We start from the raw sequence: 23,183 nt of genomic DNA on the forward strand, positions 1-23,183 counted from the left end.
CCCCCGCCCCCCGCCGCCTGTTGCTAATTCGGGAATCTGTTTGCTCTAGATCTACAACCTATTTCTGATTAAGTAGAAAATGTTTGCAATTAGCTCAAGGGCAAGTCGGGCACTGACAATATTTGAAACAAATTATACTTAGGGTGGATATTTGGAAGAAAGTAGAGTATCCTACGGAGGAGAAAAGAAAGACCCCTTTGGGGAAAGGCCTAAAGTAGCTGGAGAGAACTCGCAGGGGCCTGCACCCTTTGTTTGTTTTTTACTAGGCCTGTGCTGCCCCCTGCTCTCTTGGGCCCTGCACTGTTGTTCTCTGTTCTTATTGAAGACATGGCTAAGGTGGGCTCCATTACGTCTGGTAGGCTGTCTCTAGAACGAGGTATTTAAGAGGCTCAGCCCTTTTGAGGTGGTGGCATTTGGTCTCTCTCTTGGCCTGGCTTTTCCCCACCCTCCTCTGAGACTTTGCTGGGAGACTTGTAAGAAGAAACTCATTTTTCTTTTTTTCAACTCTGGTAGTCCCAAAGCTTTTCTACACATAAAACAGTAGGAATTGTCCCTAGTCAGCATATACCATTGGTCAGGCTTTCATTCAGACGCAGACCACAAGTGGTATGCATTTGATACATACCCTCCAAGAGTTCTGGTTTTCAAGACAAGAAGCCTTAGTTATTTCCCTCATTCTGCTGGTAGGATGATGGTTTAGAATGCATGTCCCTAGTAAGGTATCCCCTAAGAAAATGGCATTCACTTGACTGTTGGTCAACTATCGTAGTTTTTTCAAACGCAGCGTAGATATCAAATAGGGTTCTTTAGTCCAGCTTCACTTGTGTTGTTGCTGTCCACTTGGAGTCTTGTGCTAGCTAGGGCTGCTCAGTGTTTTCCTGTGCCCTTCTTTTCTGTTGGCCTATGTTAATCAGTTCTGAGTGGGAACTGTAATAAGCATTACAGCAAGCAGCAAAGTGTGCAGTGCAGTGAAGGAAGGACAACACCCTAAAATAACCCTTTGCCTTCAGTTGGAATCTACTGCTCTGCATTCTTTTGCAGTGATACTATTTGGTTTGGAGAGAGTATTTTCAAGTGTGTTTTGGGGCTTTTTTTTTTTTTTTGACATGGTGACTGATCACATCTATCTCAGCAGCAAGTAGTGATGCTTCTGTGCAAGGCAACATTAGATTGTCAGATAAAGCTAATATTAAGTATCACACTCCATCATTATTCACCTACTCTCCACCAAAAGTAATTGATAGGGCTATCTTGGTGTTTTGTGTAGTCTAGAGAATGATCTACAGTAGTTACACTTTCTGTTTTAAATGAGTGGATTTATTAAGTGTGTGTAGCAAGCAAAAGAACTAGCGAGTAGTAACAGAAGTAGTAGATAGAAAACATCAAGTTGAGTCCTCACCTCTAGTAGGGAAGACTGGGATAACCCAATTGAAAGACTAAACAAAAGGTAACACCAGAAATCATCTGCTAAAATCCCATTTGAAACAGCCATTTGGAATTTCTGATAGAGAACCCAAGTGAAGCTTCCAAGTTAAAAAAAAATATATATATATAGATAGGTAGATAACAGATAGATAGATAGGTAATATATATGTAGATATATAGATAGGTAGATAATATATAGATAGATACTATATAGATAGATTATGTATATGTAGATATATAGATAGGTAGATAATATATAGATAGATGCTATATAGATAGATTATATATATGTAGATATATAGATAGGTAGATAATAGATAAGTTATATATATGTAGATATATAGATAGGTAGATATAGGTAGGTAGATAGGTAATATATATATATAGATAGGTAGATAACACCATCAAGTTGGGCACTTACAGTCATCTAGTAGAAATCAACTGGAGAAGCTGAGGCAGTCAACTGGAGTTACCAATTGAGCTTTCTCTTCTCTGCATGTTTGAGATTTCCATGGCTGAACTTCTGGCTTCTTGTTTCTACCAAGGCATTTTTATACCATGCAATAAACAATAGTCGTATAAATGGCTAATCTTTTAGCGATTCTCAAGGACAAATTGTTTTACTTTTGGGCTGTTTTGTTCTTCCTTTCTCCCTATCATAAAATTAGGTACACACCAAGCTCCAGGAAAAGGTACTTTGGAGAACATTTGGAGACTACTAGAAACAAACATACTGGAGTTGGTACAGGAGAGTCCTCGCTTTTATCATCCACTTGCAAAAAACTTAAACAGCACATTACAATTTACCAGTATAATGCACATTATACTTGATTATCAAAGTATTAACAAGAAATTAACAAAGAATGTTCTTTTGTGAGTCTTTAACACCTGTATCTGTGCTATATACAAAACAGAAGCCTTTGACTAAACAGTGCTGGCTTCACCACAGCTCCTCTTGCTGTCTGTGACTGTGAGCAGTTTAGTAACTAAGACCAGCTTGCCTTACTTTCTGATGTTGAATGTAGTGCTGGCTGGTAGGTAGTAACTGTAAAAACAGGTTGCTGTTTTGTTCTTTGTTTTTTTTTTTTTTTTTTTTAACTGAAATTCTGTTCTTTTAACATGGAATCAGCTTTCACTTGAGGAAGAAAATTCAGTAACATAAATGACTAGTACAAATGAAATACATCTAATGTGGCACCTGCTGAAGATTGTTAATTTGTAGAACTGAGATAGGGTGAAGAGGATGGCTTTCTTGACTCAGTAGTACATGTGTTTTTTAAAGGTCCTTTCCTAAATTGGCCTGTAAGCATATAGATACATTACTCTATTTTCAGCTGGTGTCCCAAACTTTAATATGACTATGTTAGATCAGTAGTGTAGCAGTAGAACTAAGTGGATTATCTAATATTAAGTCCAAGCTTATTAGCACTAGGGACTAGTTACAATTTAGGGCAAGGACTCAGAATTCACTTGAAAAGTAGATTAAATTTTAATAATTGAACTATGATTTGAAAATCTAATATTTTTCTTGATTATGAAGATGGATTATTTCATCATAAAATGGAAAAGAATTTGTATCAAGAAAGTTTTTTTTTTAACTTGTTGTAAGATGCTAGAGTGGCTGGTAGTTGATTTTCATTCCTAAGCTTAATTCTCTAGCACTGCTGTTACCATTTGTGCACATCGGTGTGTCTAGGGATAGGTGTGTATAGGGCCTGTCTCCAGTGTTTCAGAGAGAAGAGTTTGGGAACAGGGACCATGACATAATTATTGTTATTGTTTGAGACAGGTTTTTAATATAATCCATGCTGGCCTGGAACTCACTGAAGATGACCTTGAACTCCTGAACAGGAGCTGTTTTTATTCAGAAAGTCTGCTAATCTGTGGTTTGGTAGTCTTTCCTTCAGCAGTTTACATCAGCATCACCAACTTTTAAGAAATAAAGCCATTAGCTTGGAAAAGTCACCTGAGGTCAGTATAAAACTTGGGATGATATTTTTCATTTTCTAGAAAGAAAAAGACCTTTCCAGGGTAAAAAGTATTCCTTGTTCACTGGATCAGGGAATATTGTTTTAGTAGTTGTACCTAAAAGGGATGCTTTCTTCACCAAGACAGGATAGGAGAAGGTAAGAAATATACTTCTTAGATACCAAGGAAAAGGAAGCTGTATAGAAAGTAGGCCACTGAGTGCTGGCAGTGACCCTTTCTACTGCAAAACTTTAGCCTTGAAACTGATTTTATGTTTGTTACAATAAGGTGTCGCAATGTGTTCTATTTGGGAATAAAGTTTTGTGAATATTTTTACCTAAAATTTAAACATCAGAGTAACTTAATCAGTAGATTGGATGGATTACTTGCTGTGGGTGAGTTTATGTGTATGTTGAGATGTAGTGCTTAAGTTAATGTGGGAATATTATTTAAGTTTGAATTTCTGTGTTGCTCAGTGGCTAAAGGTTAGTTTGATTGCTAGGAATCACTCCTGCAAATTGTGGCACCTATAGGCTAGCAAATATACTTTCCAAATAAAATAATAAATGTAAAATTTTTTTAAAAATTGAATTTCAGTTAAACATCAAATGTTTTATTATTTGTTGTTAGCTTAAATTTCTAGGGGAGCTAATGTTTTGTTTTGTTCTGTTCTAATTAAATTATGGTGTGTGGGCTCACACATGCCATTGTGTACCTGAGGAGATCAGAGAATGACCCTGTGGCACTAGTTTCTCTCCTCTCAACATTATGTAGGTTCTAGGCAGTGAGCCTGGGTCATGGGTTTTGACCCTGAATCCCAATCCTGGCATCTGTGGAGGTGAAGTGGTTATTGACAAAACATACCCCTGTCTTATTACATTCAGAACTGAGAATTTGGAAATAGCATGTATTTAGAGATTTCTTTTTCTTTGCTCTTGCCCTTAATGTAGTTATTAAAATTCTAATTGTAGTCTTGCTTGGTTGTAATCTTGAACATGGGCGGTGCTGTGAGTGCTGGTGAGGACAACGATGAGCTCATTGATAATTTGAAGGAAGCCCAGTACATCCGGACGGACTTAGTAGAGCAGGCTTTCCGAGCTATTGATCGAGCAGATTATTATCTTGAAGAATTTAAAGAAAATGCATACAAAGACTTGGCATGGAAACATGGAAACATTCATCTCTCAGCCCCGTGCATCTACTCGGAGGTGATGGAGGCTCTGGATCTGCAGCCTGGGCTCTCATTTCTGAATTTGGGCAGTGGTACTGGCTACCTCAGCTCCATGGTGGGGCTCATTCTAGGTGAGTGTGAATACAGAGCTTTAGTCCCCTCTGCCTTAATACAACTTGGTATTAACTTTAGATAGAAGATTTTGTAGGCTGGTTGCATACTGTGGTGGAGATCATGGTCCTCCTATTAGTTAGCTGAAAGTAGGTGGTGGATGACTGATGATAACCACTCGTGGGCACTGAGTTGGGGAGCTGGGGTTCTCTTACCTATACAGGATTCTGCTGTGAATGATGGAAAACAGCAGAGGTCTGTAAAATTTGACCTTATATGATTTCATCTAATCACTCTTTTGCTCATCTCCTCCTTTGAGTGTCATTAAAATTCTTTGGTAGTTGAAGTTCTTTGTAATAGTTTCTCTTTGTTGTTTGCTACTAAAAGAGTAGTAAGTATGTATTTTTAAGGAATTTTCAGAGATGGAAGGGATTTATTAGTTGGAGCCATTTAGGCTGTTTTCTTTATAAGCTATAAGAATAGATGTATGAATACAGCAATTTCTGATGATATTATCAGGATTATCAGCTAAAGAGCTATTGAATTCCTGCATTATGTAAAACATTACAGTAGGGCAAAGACTTCAGATGTTGCTTGTGTTTCTTCTTAATTGATATGATTTTTAATCTTAATTTATTGGCTAAGGCAGTGGTTTTTGACTCGGGGGGGCGGGGAATAGATAGTAAAACTGCCTATATTAGAAATGCTATTAAAAAGAGCCTAATGGTGTAGCCTTGTGGTGGTGGTGGTGGTGGGGTAGTGGCACATGCCTTTAATTTCAGCACTCTGGATGCAGAGGCAGAGGCAGGCGAGTTTGAGGCCTGCCTGTTCTACAGAGCTAGTTCCAGGACAGCCAGGGCTACACAGAGAAATACTGTCTTGAAAAACTAAAACCTGTTTGGGGAGATGGCTCAGTGGGTAAGAGTACTGACTGTTCTTCCAAAGGTCTTGAGTTCAAATTCCAGCAACCACATGGTGGCTCACAACCATCCGTAATGAGATCTGATGCTCTCTTCTGGTGTGTCTGAAGACAGCTACAGTGTACTTACATATAATAAATAAATATTAAAAAAAAAAAAGGAAAGCCAAAACCAAAAAAAGAAGAGGAGCCACCAGCACCACCACCTAAGGAGCTGAGGAGATGGCTCACTGTAAATACTGTTTTTCCATGAAGACCTGAGTTCATATCATATAAAGGTGAACACATGTTAAAAAAAAAAAGCCAGGTATAGCAGTGTGTATCTGTATTCTCAGAGCTAGAAAGCAGGTAGGATTCTAGGGGCTTGCTTGGCTAGCCATTTTATCTGATTTGTTGACCCCTGGGTTTATTTAGTACAACCCTGTTTCAAAAAGTAACATGGTAGCTGGAGAGATGGCTCAGCAGTTAAGAGCACTGACTGCTCTTCCAAAGGTCCTGAGTTCAAATCCCAGCAACCACATGGTGGCTCACAGCCATCTGTAATGAGATCTGACACCTTCTTCTGCTGTGTCTGAAGACAGCTACAATGTACTTACATATAACAATAAATCTTTTTTAAAAAAAAGTAACATGGAGTAACCTGATGTAGACTTCTGCCATGAACATTCGTGAATGTATGTGTCTATATCCACGTGTGTGGCACACACACACACACACACACACACACACACACACACACACGCCTTAGTACTTAGTAAAAGAGTAAGCATGGAGACACTGTGGCATATGATACTGCCAGCAGTAATAATGAAAGTGCTGTGAAATATAGATAAATCCTAATACAAATTTCATATGTAAATACAGGTTTTTTAAATTTGTTAGTAAAAGCTACTACTCTTGCTTTTTTTTTTTTCAATTTGCAAATGATTCTTTTAATGTTTGAGAGCTTTTTGAGAAGCCAAGGCATCAGAACAAATACTGTTAGTGAATGGAACCTATATTGCACATTGAAAGATTCCCTTGGGTGGTTTAGAGCCACGAATATGCTGAGACCTCAAACCCTTGTGGGTTTCTGTAATTATACACTACAGAATTATCTGTGTTGTAATTAAGAAAGTACAGAAAACAAGTGAGCAAGGGTTCTTTTCCTTATTCTAAGAGTTTTGTTTTCTGAAATCTTTCAGGTCCTTTTGGTGTGAACCATGGGGTGGAGCTTCATTCAGATGTGACTGAGTATGCGAAGCAAAAACTGGATGTCTTCATCAGAACAAGTGACAGTTTTGACAAGTATGATCAGATGCTACTCATTGATTGGTTCAAACAAAAGGTGTTAATTATTGATAGAAAAAGCCAGTTCATTAGTATGCATATGCCAGAAAACATAGATAAAGTATGGTTGGATGGTCCTAGGTTATATGTGTGCCTACCCTTGTTACTATTTTAATATTCTCTGGTATTAATTGCTTTATAGTTTTTCTTTTTTTTTTTTTCCTTTTTCTGTTTTTTTCTTCTTCTTTTTCCTTTTATGAGACAAGGTCTCTTTGAATAGCCCTGACTATCCTAGAACTTGCTATGTAAACCTGGTTGACCTCAAATTTATAGAGATCCACCTGTCTCTGTCTTCTGTGTGCTGAGATTAAAGGCGTGTGTCACCATACCTCAACAGCTTTGTGTTTTATAACTAAACATCAAATTTTCTCTTACTATATTTTACTATAGTAAGAGAAAAAACCCAAATAATTTATTTTGCTCAGCTTTCATGTTCCAGTATAGAAAATTTATATCACCTAATTGTTTCCTGAAAGAGTGGACATTTCAGAGAATAAAAAGTGTTTTTTGGCAGTAGTGGTGGGCAGAGACAGGCAGATCTTTGTGAGTTTGAGCACCTTGGTCTACATATCAAGTTCCAGGCTAGCTAATAAGGAAAGCCTGTCTTAAAAAAAGAAAGTGGTTTTGGTTTGTTTTTTTTTTTTTTAAAAAAACAAAAAACAAAAACCAAAAAAAACCCTCCTGTTGGGGCTAGTGAGATGGCTTAGGAGGTAAAGGCACTTGTTGCCCAGAGTGATGACCTGAGTTTGATCCTTGGGACCCACTTGATGAAAGGAGAACTGACCCCCACAAGTTGTCCTCTGAAGTCTTCATGCATACTGTGGCACCCATATGTATACACAGATGAATTCACACAATGAATAAATAAATCAAAATCTAATAAAATCTCCAGTTGCTTGTCAGGCAACTGAATGTAGTGCTGAGCATTAAAAGAAGCAGTGAAAAATGGTGGCTGGTGTTGCTTTATATTTGGATCATGTTGGAACATTCACTTTTTTTCTATTTTGTTTGTAACGTATAAGATTCTATTTATAGCTGAGCAGTGGTGGTGCACACCTTTAATCCCAGCACTTGGGAGGCAGAGGCAGGTGGATTTCTGTGTTCGAGACCAGCCTGGTCTACAGAGTAAATTCCAGGACAGCCACGGCTACACAGAAAAACCCTGTCTCAAAAAACCAAATAAATAAATAAATATAGATTCTATTTATATAGTATGATTCTATTTGGAAATGTAGCTTCTGACTCTTGGGTCTGTGGAGTGTTACATTGTTCCGTGATTTTGTAATTAAAACATAACCTGTAGTTGTTAGGTTTGGGGTTGAAGTCAGAAAACTCACTTCAGATACAGAAGCTTTAAAATGAAAGCTTTATTTTTTGAGCACCCAGGCAAGCAGCTAGTTCAGGATCTGAACCACGTCCCGGAAGGGAGATCGTACAACATTTTTAAAGGATGGGAACACAAAGTGGTGGTGGGGGGGGACCTGAGAGAAGCTGCATTGATCCAATTGAATGTTAACATTATAGATTAAACAAGGGAGTACCCATTGGAGACTGGGCCTTATCCAGGGCAGCTGGCTTCAAGGTCTTTAATTCGTTCTGTTAGACTTTAGGTCTGGAGCTCAGAATCATAAGGGGACAAAGGAGCTGGTCACCTGCATGTAGTTAATTAGGGCATAACAAGCAATGGATTATATAATTTTACAACTTATGCACCTTGGTTTAGATAACAGCAATTTCTATATTCTTTGCTTGTTAACAGACAATTAAGAAAACATTTGGAGATAGGTGTTTGTTCCTAGGCCTGGGGACATGAACTTGTTTGACCTTGCCAACAAGATGAGGTGTCCTTGAGATGTCTGGACTCAAACAGCTGTTTACAGTAGAAGCTGCTCAGCTATAGGGCAGTCCTCAGATCCCCTAGGGCCTGGGACCTTGAATTTAGTTTCTCCCATATGGTTAAATGGAGTCTGACAGCAAAATAGTAGTACTTAGAATAAGTTTCTTTTGCTTGTTCCCAACATAGCAGGCATAACTTTGTTTTTATGGACTTGTTACAACGACATACATAGTTACAGAAAACTTTTTTTCTTGCAGATTTGACTTTTGTGAACCTTCCTTTGTAACTGGTAATTGCCTGGAGATTGCTCCAGATTGTTGTCAGTATGATCGTGTTTATTGTGGGGCTGGTGTGCAGAAAGAACATGAAGAGTACATGAAAAATCTTCTCAAAGTTGGAGGGATCCTTGTCATGCCCTTGGAAGAGAAGGTCAGGTTCTCTACACAGCTGACATTGTGTATACTCTCCAAAGTCAGTTTATGTATACTACTGTTGCAGTAGCTTTTGCCAGTTTATTAACAGAGGAGCAGAAAGCTATACATAGGTCTTCCATATACTGTGCACTATGTGTGAACCTTTTCCCACCTCCTGTCTCTTACACTTGTTTTTCTTTCTGTTTTCTTCTTTCCTCCTACCTGTTTTTTCTTCTTTCCCTTCTCTTCTTCTTTCTTCTCTTCACCCCAGCTCCTTTTTATTTTGTTAAAGTGACCAGCCTGGCATCCAGGATAGGCTGCTGCAAGCAACTATGGGTGGCATAGACAATTGCTGGGGCAAGAGTAACTTACTTTTGCTAAATTTTCTTTTTTAATTTTAACTCTTTGCTATTCTGTGACCAAAAGCTGCTTGCTTCTGGCAATAAACTCCTGCTGATAGCAGCAGGGGATTAAGAAAGAAGTTAGTTACTCAGGTTCTTTGACTGGAGGCCCTTTGCTGATCAGGTGAGAGGCCCAGAGTTTATTAACTCTTTATGAGCCAGAGAGAAAGGAAAAGAAAAATACCCACTCTGAAAGAAGCAGTGAAAAGAAACTCCAACAACCTTTATTTCTGTTCTTAGTATTTATATTTTCTCTAAAAGTTTGCCTCATACAATTATCAGGTTACCATCAGGTTAATTACATGATTTTCTAAATACTTTTACATGCCAATAAGTTGATAGTAAGTTTAAGGCAATAATTCATGTCATGGATTGATAAGGTGTAAGGAGTTACAACAGAATTATAAGTTTAAAGCAATAATTTTTATGTCATAAATTAGCATGGTTTTTGTCAAGAGACAAATCATCTGCTTTGTGTCTTATTATTTTGAAGTTTTGTATAGATAAGCTAGTCAATATTTTATTTCTTATCCTTGCACCTACAATAAATTGTCCATTTCCAGTTTATGACCTTTAGTTACCAGATAGTGACTTTGTTCTTAACCTAGAAGGAATGTTTTCCTTGATTGAACATTTGTTCCAAGCCTGTTTTTTTTTTTCTAGCTTAATTGGCCCATGACACATGAAAGTTTACAGAGCTCTATTTGCAGCTTTTATTCTATAGAAGGCTTGAATTTACTTGTATAAATTTAGGAATACTATAAAATCATTATCAGGAATTATGCAATCATCAATTTGTCTACACAGAAGTACTACAGGAGAATACATCTTCATGTTGATCTACAGAAAGTCTGCCCAATAGGGTGGGCTGATGCCCAGGAATCATTAGGCTGTGTAATAGTGACAGGAAAGGTATATCAACAGCAAGAACAATCCTGGGATGAAGTCTCTAAGGGCCCTGCATTCTCAGAGCTCCCCTTCACAGTCTCACAGAATGATGAGCCATTGTCAGAAAACTCATTTGATTGCCTTAGCCTTTCCTAGATGGCGTCTGTCAATTTTGATCTTGTTAGTATACTTGCATAATACTTTGATAGAAAGTATTTTATACATTCCTCCCTTTTCAAAAATTTTCTTGTATAGACTAGCTTGTAACTTACAGTGCTTTACTTAAGAGAGTTCATGAATGTAATTTTAAGTCATTTAATTTTGAATATCATTTTGATGTTTATGAGTTGCATTTAGTTGATAAATCTCTTAGTTTGTGTGTGTGTGTGTGTGTGTGTGTGTGTATGTATGTTATGATATGCCACCACATGTGGGTGGGTACCAGTTTGTATGTATGTGTGAACACATGCATATGGAGGCCAGAGAATTGACCTATGTGTCCTCTTTGGTTGTTTCCCACCTTATGTATTGAGGCAGGATCTCTCACTTTAACCCAGAGCTCACCAGTTCAACTAATCTAGCTAGCCATCTTGCTCTGGGGATCTCCTGTCTCTATCTTCTGAGTGTTGGAGTTACAGGTGAACCACACTACCTGCCTAGTATTGGAGTGCTGGGGATTGGAGCTTTGGTTCTCATGTTTGCATGGCAAGCACTTTACCAACTGGGCCGTTATCCTAGTCCTTCTTATTTTTTAATCTCTTGGGTTTTTTTTTTCCTCATATTTTCTTTGCAACTGATTTGTTCAGGGGACTAGGTTTTTGGTCTTAAAGTATTTCCTACACTTTGGAATTTCTAGCCCATAGATCTATGTGGTGGTGGATTACATATTCTTCTGTCCTTTGTATTTTCTACCTATTGGCAATTAGATCTAGAGGCCGCATATATTTTGATGGAGAAGAACACAAGAATATAAGCCATGTATTAAAATAGACATTTACCTTCAGTATACAAAGGATTGATTATAAGACCACTTTCTTCCACTCATGACAAAATGTGCAGATGCCTCACATCCTTTTATAAAATCATATAGAAGCCTGGCAGTGGTGGCGTATGCCTTTAATCCCAGCACTTGGAAGGCAGAGGCGGGCAGATTTCTAAGTTTGAGACCAGCCTGGTCTACAGAGTGAGTTCCAGAACAGCCAGGGCTATACAGTGAAACCCTGTCTCGGAAACAAACAAACAAACAAACAAAAAAACCAAAAGACAAAAAACTCATAGAGTGTTAGTGGCATATAACTTACATATGTCCTCCTTTGTATTTTATAGTGCCTCCAAATTACTTGAAATACCTGATAGAGTGTCACTGCTATTAGTTATTTACTATGTTGCTTAGGGAATGATAAAGTCTGTACATGTTCAGTGATACATTATTTACTTTCTGAATATTTTTGGTATACAGTTGTTTGGATGTAGATCTAGAAGACAAGCTCCACTTAAGTTTATGGCATAAGAAGCTTTTCTGTTTACATTGTAGAATGACTGGAATGACTCAGCCTGATTCATTGTTTTATTAAGAACAATAGAATGATATATTTAAATTCTTTCTTTCTTTTTCTTTTTTCTCTGTATTTAGGTGCTGGTTAATTTTGATAAAGAGAAAACTACTATTAGTGATTTGGTCCTCCTGTACTTCAGAGATAAATTTTAGTTATTGTTAGCTTATTAATTTTCTAAATAATGACTTTTTGACAAAGGGAGGTAACTAATAAGTTTTGTTAATATTTTTATTGTCACTACAAAATTTTGATTGAGATCATTTTAGCTCTAGATTAACTTGAAGAGGGTAGACATTCTCATACTATTTATTTGTTCATGTAGATTATGAAATACAGGTTTATAGTTTTAAGGTCTCATATATTTATGTATTATATAGTTAAATATTTGGTGATCATTATAGCTAGAACTCTCCTTTTTCTAAAAAAAAGTTTCTGAAGGGGCTGGAGAAATGATTCAGTGGTTAATTAGGTTCTTCCAAAGGAAGGAATTGACCTGGGTTCAATTCCCAACACCCACACAGTGGCTCACAACCATCTGTAACCCCAGTTCTACAGGATCTGAAACTCTTTTCTGGCAAGTAGTAGGTACACACCAAGTACACATGCTAACATACAAACAAAACACCCACACATGTAAAAAATAATAAAATAGCTTTTTTTTTTTTTTTTTAAGTTTCTGGTGATAAAAAGATGGCTCAGGAGTTAGGTAAATACTGGTCTTACAGAGGACTTGAGTTCAGAAAACTCATGAAGGTCTAAAAACTATAGATTTAGGGGAATCTGATAGTCTCTACTGGACTATTAAGAGTACTGACACATAAGTTAAAAAATCTTCAAAATTTTCTGAAAAAAATCTGTTCTGAATATAATTAATCTTTAGCAATTGTACTGCTTAATCCTTTTAGAGAATCTTAGTTTTGGATGAGTTTCTGGGTTAGATGTTTTTAGAAAAGATAATCATATAATCTTCTCAGTTTTATGACCTATTAAGGGCATTTGTAGACTGTCCTAGTCACATTGAACACACAGAGGCTGTGTAGTTTAATTGGATTCTTTGGTACTAATCCTATAATATAAAGTGCTTTGACGACCCACACTGCTGTGTATCAGCTAGCATATCCCACTGTACCCCTGAAGTGCTGTCAGCGAGAATAAGGACAGTTGCCTTAGGTATCTCGTATGACCCATTAATGTTGATGAAAATCACAGCAACAAGGTTTTAGCATCTGGCATTTGGGCCTCTCCTGTCCTCTAGCTATTGCAGGTGCAGATGGCTTAAAGCTCAGACAGTTTTGTGCCTTAGATGCCGTTGCAGCTGTACTCCTGATAGCACCACATAGAATTCAGGGTAGCTGTTGGTTAGTTTTACTGAGGACAGGCCCTCCCCAGCTTACCTTCAGCCACTGTTTTGAAGAACCCTAAAAAGTTATTTGTATAAATCTTATCTTTGTCTTTTTATTTTTTTCTTGTAGTTCTTTAACTGACTTATCATTTGTGTTTCTTATAAACAGAAGTTAGGTCAAGGAGCTTGAGTATGTTCATGCTTAGCATTTTTACAAGAATATTGATATAAGTTGTTAGTCATGTCACATTAGGTGTATATAGACAGGCTGTTTCATATTTAGATTTGCTATATAGAAATGATTACACTTTGTCTAGTTGCCAAATCCTTTGGATATTTTTGTTTTGTCTTTGAGATAGTTGACCAAGATAACACGCACAGGCCCTTCTGCTTGGGAAACAAAAAAGATTCTGGCTGTTTCCTTTGCCCCTCTGGTCCAGCCTTGCCGTTCAGAGTCAGGACAGTCCAGACTTGTCCAGCTACGTGAGTATGAATATCCTATCTGTCTTTTTTCTTTGTTTAAAGTAAGAATAGAGACAAAATGTACAAGAAACCTTTTGATATTAAAGAGTGTTAACCTCCCCTGTTGCATCCTCAAATTATACAGGATGTTTTAGATATTTTTAAAGTATCTCTTTTTAGTTCATCTTGATGATTTTAATCTTCTTTTAAATCTATAAAATGTCTGGTCATGCTTTTGAGAGTAGCAGATTCACACACACACACAAAAGGAGCTTATTTTGGGAATCGTAAGCAGTTTGCCTTGCTTTCTGGGAATTCTTACTTGATTACAGCTCTCTTCCTCACAGTACCTGTCTCATGCTGCTTTAAGCAAATATGGGTGAGGAACCTGTTCTGCTGTGTGACTGAGAAATTTTGTGTAGCCTCACATGCTTTGTGTTTACATCTCTTAAGATGCAGGCTGTACATGGAGCTAATGTAGGCTGACTTTCATCCTGATGTTTGTTTCATATTTAAAACATCTTTTACAAAAATAGGATTTCCAAGTGATGATTTAGGATTTCCAAGTGAAGATTATAAATAAGATTTTAAAATGATGAAGATTAAGGATTTCCAAATGAAAACTGTTCATCATACTTTCTGATCACTTAAAACATTTGGAAAATTGTGTGTGTGTGTGTGTGTGTGTGTGTGTCTGTCTGTCTGTCTGTCTGTCTGTCTGTCTGTGTATAAGAGAGAGAGACTGAATATGAATTATAAATAGTTCTAACCCATACATTTTTGTTAATTTCTTCCAAAAATACTTCAGTGGAGAATCATTTACCAAATTGTCCTGCTTTCTGTGTGAGGTAGCATAGACAAAGCCTTTACATTTGATAACCAGCAACAATGAAACATACAAAGAGCTTGGAATGATGAGGGAAGTTATGTAGAGGATGATGTTATGTTGTGCTTCGTTATGTTCAGGGTGAAAGGAAATTTTCTTAAGAGAGGTGTAGAGAGAATATCTTAGTATGCATCCCCTGTCAATAAAAAATCTTATGGCCAGTAAGCTGAGGCAGGAAATAAGAGGTCAGACATCCAGCAGGGAGAGAGAATTCTGAGAAATAATGAGAGGCATGGAAGATTTGAGCTGAAATGCTGAGGAGTCAGATGTAAACTAGCAAATAGCTGAACTCAGAATGGAATAAAGGGAAATTTTACCCCAAGAACTCTTGAGATGGATGTACAAAGACAAGGAGAAGAAACTAGCCATGAAACTGAACCCAAGTTAGAATAAAAGGGATAATGAGTTAAGAACAAGTCAGAGAACAAGCCAAAACTTACAGCCAAGTCATCTGTCAATGAATAATTAGTCTCAGAGAATAATTATTCATTCTGGGAGCAGAGGCTAGGAAGAAAAACTTGATTAATTTCTATAGCTGTTGCTCATCAGCATGTAATCTAACCCTTTAATTTTCATATTCAGTTATTATTATGGGGAACTTATAAAAATGGTAGAAAACCTTAATAGTTACAGAGAGGAGTAGAAAGGTAGAATCGGGCAAATTTTGGGACATACATTAAATGGTGTAGTCATTGTGGGATATGTTGGAGAAACTGACTTGAATGTAGGTTGGGTTTTAATTCACTGTGTGGCTTTGGAGAACTTCAGATATTATTGAAGATGCTGTACATTTATATAGGCATAATCCTGTCAATCATTTGTAGGGTGAATTTGTCAGATTGGTGCTCTGAAATTTTGTTGTTTAAACAAATGTGGCCCATACTAAGGAAATGCACCATCCTCTGGCACATCCTCTGGTTTGGAATACAAGAATTCATGAAAACATTTGGAAGACTTTGAAAATCTAGTTAAAAATGACTGTTTCTGTATGAGAATTTGTCAAGCCTAGCTAGGAACCTTAGGCATGTGTTGCCTCCTGAAATGCTCACTGTGAATGTTGAGTAATAAACATTTGTGTGATTTGGTTAGAATTACTAAAGTGATCAGTTGGGCAGGATGTTTGTAGTTTCTATTTTTTCTAGATCACTGAAGTTGATGAGACCAAGGGAATAAGAGAAACCATATAGCAAAGCCAGCATACAAAGAGACCACGCAGCTTGGACATGCACTGCCTGGAGCATCCTCCTAAGTGGCATGCATGCAGGTTGGAGGCAGAAATCAGGCAGGAAGTTGATGAGGTTTTCCCTATCATGCAAGAGAAAAAGATTGAGACATCATCAGCCTCTCAACAGGAAGGGTTCTGGGACACATGACCTTTCTGAGGAAGAACAGGAGAGCCTAAGGTATTGTGCTGAGTCTGGGGTAGGTTGGACCTGATTGGGACTGAGTTTCAACTTGGGGAACTGGTCTATATTATTTAAATTTACAGAATAGAAGTTAAACCAAGGATTAGTAGTCATACTGAGAGAGGAGTAGAGTGGACACTGAGCCTCTGGGAGTGTCACAAGACCTAAGAGAAGTCAAGTCATAGAGAAAGACTATGAACCCAGCCATATTGAACTGCATCAGTTTCCTGGTGGCCTTCAGAGAATGCTGGACAGGTCAGAGGTGATACCTGGGAGCCCAGTGGCCAGTGATGAGACTGTTTTAGCATCTTGGGGAAACAGCTAGATTGCAAATGTTCAGGAACTAATCTTTTCTTAATTGAATTGATGAGAGCAGGATATACTACAGGTCATTTATTGTTGAGATATAAAGCCTTAACTGCTCAGTAGAATGACAGGATGCAGGTAAGATCATAGCTCCATCTTGCGGGGAGAGCACATGCCCATGTTTTCAGAGACAAAAGACAAGAGGGAAGGGTTGGTGCCTCAAGAAAAGGGGGGAGGTACTGATTGTTGTTAGAACTTTGTCTAACATTTCTTGCATTTCTGCAAGGCAGAAGATATTGGTGGGTTCTAGGCAGGGATTATGATTTTGGTTACAAATGTTGCAGATAGCATGAGAGTCCCCTCTGTAGAGTAGCCTCTTGCTTGAAGGTTATGTGTCCTGGAGGGAAAAAAGTAATTTAGATTTTCTGTTTAATGTATTTAAACTCAATGTAAAACTATTAAAGTATATAAAAGGATGTTAGAAATGTAGATTGCTGTATTATTGAGTGGATGCTATTATGTCGTTGAGCAGAATAAATAGAGTTATAAACTAGGCTGTGAGAACAAACCCCCTAAGGTTATAAATTTTATCACTGATCATCTAGACAGTATTTCTTTCCTTTTCAGAGTTAAGAACTAGTATATTTGCAAAGCTTTTGAGAAACACATGTGGTGCAAAGTAGACCTTTGGTTCCTATTTGGTTAGAATGCTCCCCTTTTTGAAGTCCTTTCAGCAAGTTAGGTGTGGGTTGGCCCCACCCATGCCCACAGGCTCTGCCCCTGTCCACAGCACCACCAGCTGTACGCAGCCTACAGGACCTGGCCCGGCTTGCTATCCGTGGCAGCATCAAGAGGGCTATGCGCCAGGAAGCCACCAGAGGAGGTGGCCTGAAGAACACACCTATGTTTAAAAGAAGGCGAGTCCGTCGCCGCAGAATGGAGACCATTGTCTTTTTGGACAAAGAAGTTTTTGCCAGTCGAATTTCCAACCCCTCTGATGACACCAGCTGTGAGGATGCAGAGGAGGATCGGCGGGAAGTGGCAGAGAGGACCTTACGGGAGGCCAAGCCTGAGCCACCAGTGAACTTCCTTCGTCAGAGGGTACTACGCCTCCCATTGCCTGACCCCCTGAAGTACTACCTGCTGTATTACAGGGAAAAGTGAACTGTGGGAGAGTGGGACCAGGATATCCAGAGGAAACTGCTGGCCAGGTACATGTCTTTTCCCTTTCTTGGTTCCTGTCTATCCTCTAAAACTTTCCATGTAATGGTGTGATTTATTTAAGCACAGTCTAACAAGAAACTGCATAGAATTATTTTCCTTGGGGGTGGGTAGGGTGTGCATCTTTTTGGCTCTACAGTAACTTGAACTCATTGGGAACTGCATGATGTCTGCTCCTTATGCAGGCAGACTTTCACATTGAGACTTGAGCTAAATTTGATTGGATCCTGTGTGAAGCAAGGGGCAAGTCTGTAAAGGTGTGGAATACCATCACTCAGCTTGAATTTTATGTGATGGTTCTGTTGCTGGCATTGAGTTCTACTTTTGCCTTTTTCTAGGTTGGGAAATGTTGAAAGTCCTCCCTTATTTAAATCAAACTAATCAAATATTATGTGAAATATCAACCATAATTTTTTAAAGGAAAAGAAAATGAGATGCCAAAAGAGGGATAATGTGTAGCCTCCCCTGACCCCTTCTGATACTTATAGCAACCACCATCAAGTAATCTCTTTTTCTGAGAGGAAAAGTTTTTCCTGAACCATAGCAGTGATTCATGAGTCACTGAACTGCAAAGACCAGAACAGTTCTAAGGTATTTACACGAGAATTTTCAGTGCAGGTGGAGAGACTGCAGTGTTACAGAAAGCCCATGCTTCTTGACTTCTTTGATCATATTAGAATACCAGGTCATAGATTTTTATCTTTTATAATTCTGGGGGAAAAATTGTTAGTTTTGTAAATTTTCTTAAGAACAGATATATGTATTTTACTAGCTCCATTGCATTAGAACAGTTTAACTTAGTGACTTGTGAAGTCTATTATCTCCAGGCCATGGGTGTTGAGAACTATCAATTTTTTTTTTTTTTTTAAAGGCAACCTTTCTGGCTGTCAGAGAGCAGGACTTGAAGTTACATTGCTGATTCTAAAAGCTGGCTCTTAAAAAATAATTTTTTTCTAGCCCAAAGAAAAGAGTAGTGTTAATTGTTAATAATAAGCCCAAATTAGAGTATTAATTTAGGATTAAGTACTGAGATTTTATGATTTACTTTTAGCTTAGTCTCATGTGGCTTGCAGGGAGAAATTTGATAGTTCTGTGATTTCTCCAGCTTAAATGGGTATTTTGGTTCTTCTTTTTTTTTTTCAAGTTAGTTGAATCATTTTTACCACACATTATAGTCTGCATGTATAGCTGGGAAAACATACAATACCCTACATTATAAATATAATGTGCACTTACCTGACTTTAAATATAAGCTATTTAAAGAAAGTTCATAGTTGTTTTTACTTGCCTTTTAACTCCAATTTGGGCTTCTTTTCTTTCAGAGAGAAATGCATGCTCTAACTTGACTTGCAAATGTTTGTAGTTCGCAGATCGTTCTTGATGTTAACTCTAATTAACTCTAACTCTTGATGTTAGCTAGACTTTTATGTTACCTGGAAAATTTTGGACATAAAATTAAATAAATGATACCTGTGAAGTTTGTATATTAGGTGGATTGATTGAATTTTTCCTGTGATTGAATATGGGCTACATTTTGAAAAGCCACATTTGCCTTTATGCTGGACTTTTAAAAAATTACAATGCATAAGACATTTTCCCTTTATATGTTAAAATTTTCTTAGCATTTTGTATTTATTTTATCACTTTGTGATTTTAAACCATAATTCAGTGAAATATAGTTGTAACAAGTGAGAAATAGATTGGCCTTTATCTTATACTACCAGGGAAAATTTAAATTTTCTCATAAACACTTTGCTGCCAGAATTCATTTTATACCAATGATATATACAATAATATCCCACATTCTTGTTTTCAGACTAATAAGTCTTAATATAGTCAAATGTTTGTCTTCAGGATCTGTATTGTAAACAAAATGCTGACAATGGCCATGTTTTAAGGAGTGGGTATTTTTAAACATGTGACTTCTGTTGTAATATAAGAATCAAAGTTGTACATAAAAATAGATTTAAAACTCAAGAAATTAGAAACACTGATTTTTTTTTAATGAGGTAAAACATGGGTAAAAACAAATGAATCAATAAAAAAGTGTTAAGACATTTTATTCTAAGTATTGCTTCTGTGTTGAGTATGGAATTCTTGATTACATTCTTTTTAAGACTTCATAGTGGGGTTGGAGAGAAGACTCATGTAGAAGATCCAGGTTCAGTTCTTAGCACCCACATGGTAGCTCACAACTGTCTGTAACTCCAGTTCCATGGGATCTTACTCCTTCTTCTGAATTCCTATTAGCACCAGGCACACATGTGGTGACTTACGTACATGCAGGCAAAATACACATGCATAGCAAATAAATCTTTAAAAACAGTTTTTACTAATAAACCTCTTTTTCCTTATTAAATTTTCCTTCACCAGATACTTGTTTAATTTATAATACTTGTATAAGATAGAAGAAACGTTACCTACTGTTCATAATTAAAAATGTGAATTGGAATAGACAAATTGAACATCTTTTTTTGCCATTTTAATCATTTGCTCATATTTTGAGAATGTTAAAGGGAAAGCAATACATTCAGTATTTGCTGTAATTAGTATGGTTCTTGTGTAGACTCATACTCATGTATAAATGTTTTTATATAGAACCTGTATGCCAGTGATAAATTTGAATTCTGAGTTTTGAGACTTAACTGAAAACTGAACATAAGGAATTGATGAACCAAATGGATTGAAGGGTCTGAACTAGTGATAGAAACAGGAAGGTAATGATGTCATGGAGACAGAACAGATATGGAACAGCAAGAATCATTAGACCATATGGGTAGGTGACACACACATATAGTCCTACCACTTTGGTAGTAAGGCATTTGGATTGTGAGCTCCTGGCTAGCCTGGGCTACATAGTAGGATACTGTTTCAAAAAACAAGAAAAGCAATTACAGGAAGACAACTTTTTTTTTCTGAAAAAATTTTTTTGCTCACTTATGATAGATAGGTCAAGGGTCTATGGTAAAGGTGAAAATCAAGAAAGGGCTGAGGCCTAGAGGTGGTGAGTGCCCCATGTTAGAAACATAGATGAAGACATTTGTGTTTCAACAATGTTGCGGTTTACTGACTAATAATAAATTCACAAGGTGTATTAGTAAGAGTTCTCTAAAGTCACCCAATTTATGGCATGCCTCTATATATTAAGAATATTTATTGTAATGACTTACAGACTATAGTCCAACTGACCCAACAATGGGAAATCCAAGAATCTAGTAGTTGCTCAGTCTCACGAGGCTAGTTGTTTCAGCTGGTCTTCCGTAGAAGTAGGTTCCAACAGATGTGCTGGCAAGTAAGTGCAAACAGTGGAAGAAAAGTGAATCTTCCTTTTTCCAATGTTCTTATGTAGGCCTCCAGCTGAAGGTGTGGCTCAGATTGGGACTTGCTTTGTCCCAACCTGACGTTGAGATCTGCTTGCCTCAGTCTCCTGAGATTAAAGGTGTGTACTATCTTGCCTGGGCCTAAGCTTTTCATGGCTACTATGCCTCAGGATCTCCATGTCAGGTAAATGAATGGATCTGGAGAATATCATCCTGAGTGAGGTAACCCAATCACAAAAGAACAAACACGGTATGCACTCTCTGGTAAGTGGTTATTAGCCCAGAAGTTTGGAATACAGGAAGAACAACCCACAAACCACAAGGAACTCAAGAAGAAGGAAGACCAAAAGGTGGACATTTCATTCCTTCTTAAAAGGGGGAACCAAATACCCACGGAAGGAGTTGCAGAGATTAACTATGGAGCAGAGACTGAAGGAAGGGCAAGCCAGCCTAAATATAGCTATCTCCTGAGAGGCTCTGACAGTACCTGACTAATACAGATGTAGAGGCTCACAGACATCCATTGAACTGAGTACAGGGTCCTCAATGAAGGAGTTAGAGAAAGGACCCATGGAGCTGAGGGGTTTGCAGCCCCTTAGGACAAACAACAATATGAACTAACTAGTACCCTCAGAGCTCCCAGGGTCTCAACCAACAACCAAGGACTGAACATGGAGGGGCCTGATTGTTCTGGCAGCATGTGTATAGTAGAGGATTGCAATTTGATCATCAGTAGAAGGAGAGGACCTCGGCCCTGTGAAGGTTCTGAGCCCCAGTGTAGGGGAATAACAGGGCCAATAAGTGGGAGAGGGTGGGGTGGCAGGCATGGGGAGGGGGAAGGCAACAGGGGTTTGTTTTTGTTGTTTTTGTATGTTTCTTTGTTTTTTGGAGGGGAAACTGGGAATGGAGAAATTTACATGTAAATAAAGAAAATATCTAATTTAAAAAAAACATATTTTAAGTAAATAGAATTAAAAAAAAAAAATATCTCCATGTCAAGATCCAGGTCAGAAACTGTCTTCCAGCCTCAAAATCTGGATCACAGGTGTGCCCTCACATTTCTGGATTGTAGTTCATTCCAGATGTAGTCAAGTTGACAACCAGAAATAGCCACCACACAGGGTTTGGTGATTTCAGTGGTGGGTTGAGGTATTTCTATTTACCAGAGCTGGTTTTGCAGACAAAAAGGCTTTACAAAAAGCAGTTCCCTTTGATACGCTAAGGATATAACAATGTGATGGGAAGGTATTAGTCTCTGGCTGCCTGAAGGTACATCATCTCTGACTTTCAACTTTATTTTCTGGATCATCCTGTAAGGTCTTTTGTTGAAATCCCTTTCTAGCCTGTGGGATTGTAGTTTGCATACTTTTCACACTTCTGTCAAGAATCCTTGTATAAGATAATGATGGGTCTCCCACCTGAACTGAGCTGCTTCTCAGTTCCTAGTAAAATAAAGAACAGGAAGTGTTGTGACTAGAGGGAGGGTCCAGCTGGTACTAGAGCTTTGTTCTGGACCCTGACCTCACTGTTAAGTTGAGGAACAGCAGACATAGTATTTGGACTTCCAAGCTGTTACCAGGCACAGGCTGGGGATGCCATTATGAACTCACGTCATAGCCTATAGTTTTCCAGGTGTAGACTTGATCAGAGCCACTAAATTATCATCTCTCCAAGAATCCCTCAAAGAAACAGGCACAGTCTCTCTTAGAGTTAACCAGCAGAGACCTGAGCTGGGAGCTCCATGCTTTAGCCTCCTCACCTGCAAATATTTAGGAATAAAGAGACACACAAGTGACCAGGAGAATTGAGCATGTGCTGAGCACTGGCTTCCAATATCTACATGGTAGACCTTGCCTGATGTTGCTCAGGCTGTTACTGTGTTGGAATCTCCACCATCCTGCTGTATTTTTAGGTCAGCTCTTCAGGACTAAGGTTGGAAGCTGGATGGTGGAACTTCAGGTTCATTTTTGCAGTCTTTTTAAAAATCACCTTGTGAACTCTGGGATTGTGTTGTTTACTGGAAAAACCTGTTTCTAGTTGTGGTGTGGCTCAGCCTTTAGCACTCAGCCTAACTCCTACTGTTTGGAATATAGATACGCCCTTAGTACACACCTTTAATGCCAAACAATGAAGGTAAAGTTAGTTTTTACAAGGTACCATCCATGTTTGAAAGTGATGTCTAATTGAATGGCAGAAAGATTTTTTTCTTTTTCTTTTTCCTT

The 23,183-nt window shown here is 37.9% G+C and overlaps 1 protein-coding gene across 5 annotated transcripts in view; it reads left to right on the forward strand.

Annotated features, from left to right (window-relative positions):
• Positions 1–19,712, forward strand: part of Pcmtd2 (protein-L-isoaspartate (D-aspartate) O-methyltransferase domain containing 2) — a 20,028-nt gene extending 316 nt beyond the window's left edge. Inside the window, exons 2-8 of one of the 5 annotated variants that reach the window (XR_004119072.1) lie at positions 3,215–3,396; positions 4,365–4,695; positions 6,779–6,881; positions 9,018–9,189; positions 13,720–13,843; positions 15,851–16,111; positions 17,211–17,323. Coding sequence is in view for 4 of the 5 variants with exons in the window: in XM_031373170.1 (XP_031229030.1) it covers positions 4,389–4,695; positions 6,779–6,881; positions 9,018–9,189; positions 13,720–13,843; positions 17,211–17,584 (1,080 nt within the window). In the remaining variant the exon portion in view is untranslated. Of the gene's footprint in view, positions 1–3,214; positions 3,397–4,364; positions 4,696–6,778; positions 6,882–9,017; positions 9,190–13,715; positions 13,844–15,850; positions 16,634–17,210 lie in introns of those variants that run through there. The other 4 variants (XM_031373170.1, XM_031373169.1, XM_031373171.1 and 1 more) reach the window with 4 other exon arrangements.
• Positions 19,713–23,183: the final 3,471 nt, after the last annotated feature.

This window comes from Mastomys coucha, unplaced genomic scaffold (genome assembly GCF_008632895.1).
Source record: "Mastomys coucha isolate ucsf_1 unplaced genomic scaffold, UCSF_Mcou_1 pScaffold15, whole genome shotgun sequence".
Classification (NCBI taxonomy): Eukaryota; Metazoa; Chordata; class Mammalia; order Rodentia; family Muridae; genus Mastomys; species Mastomys coucha.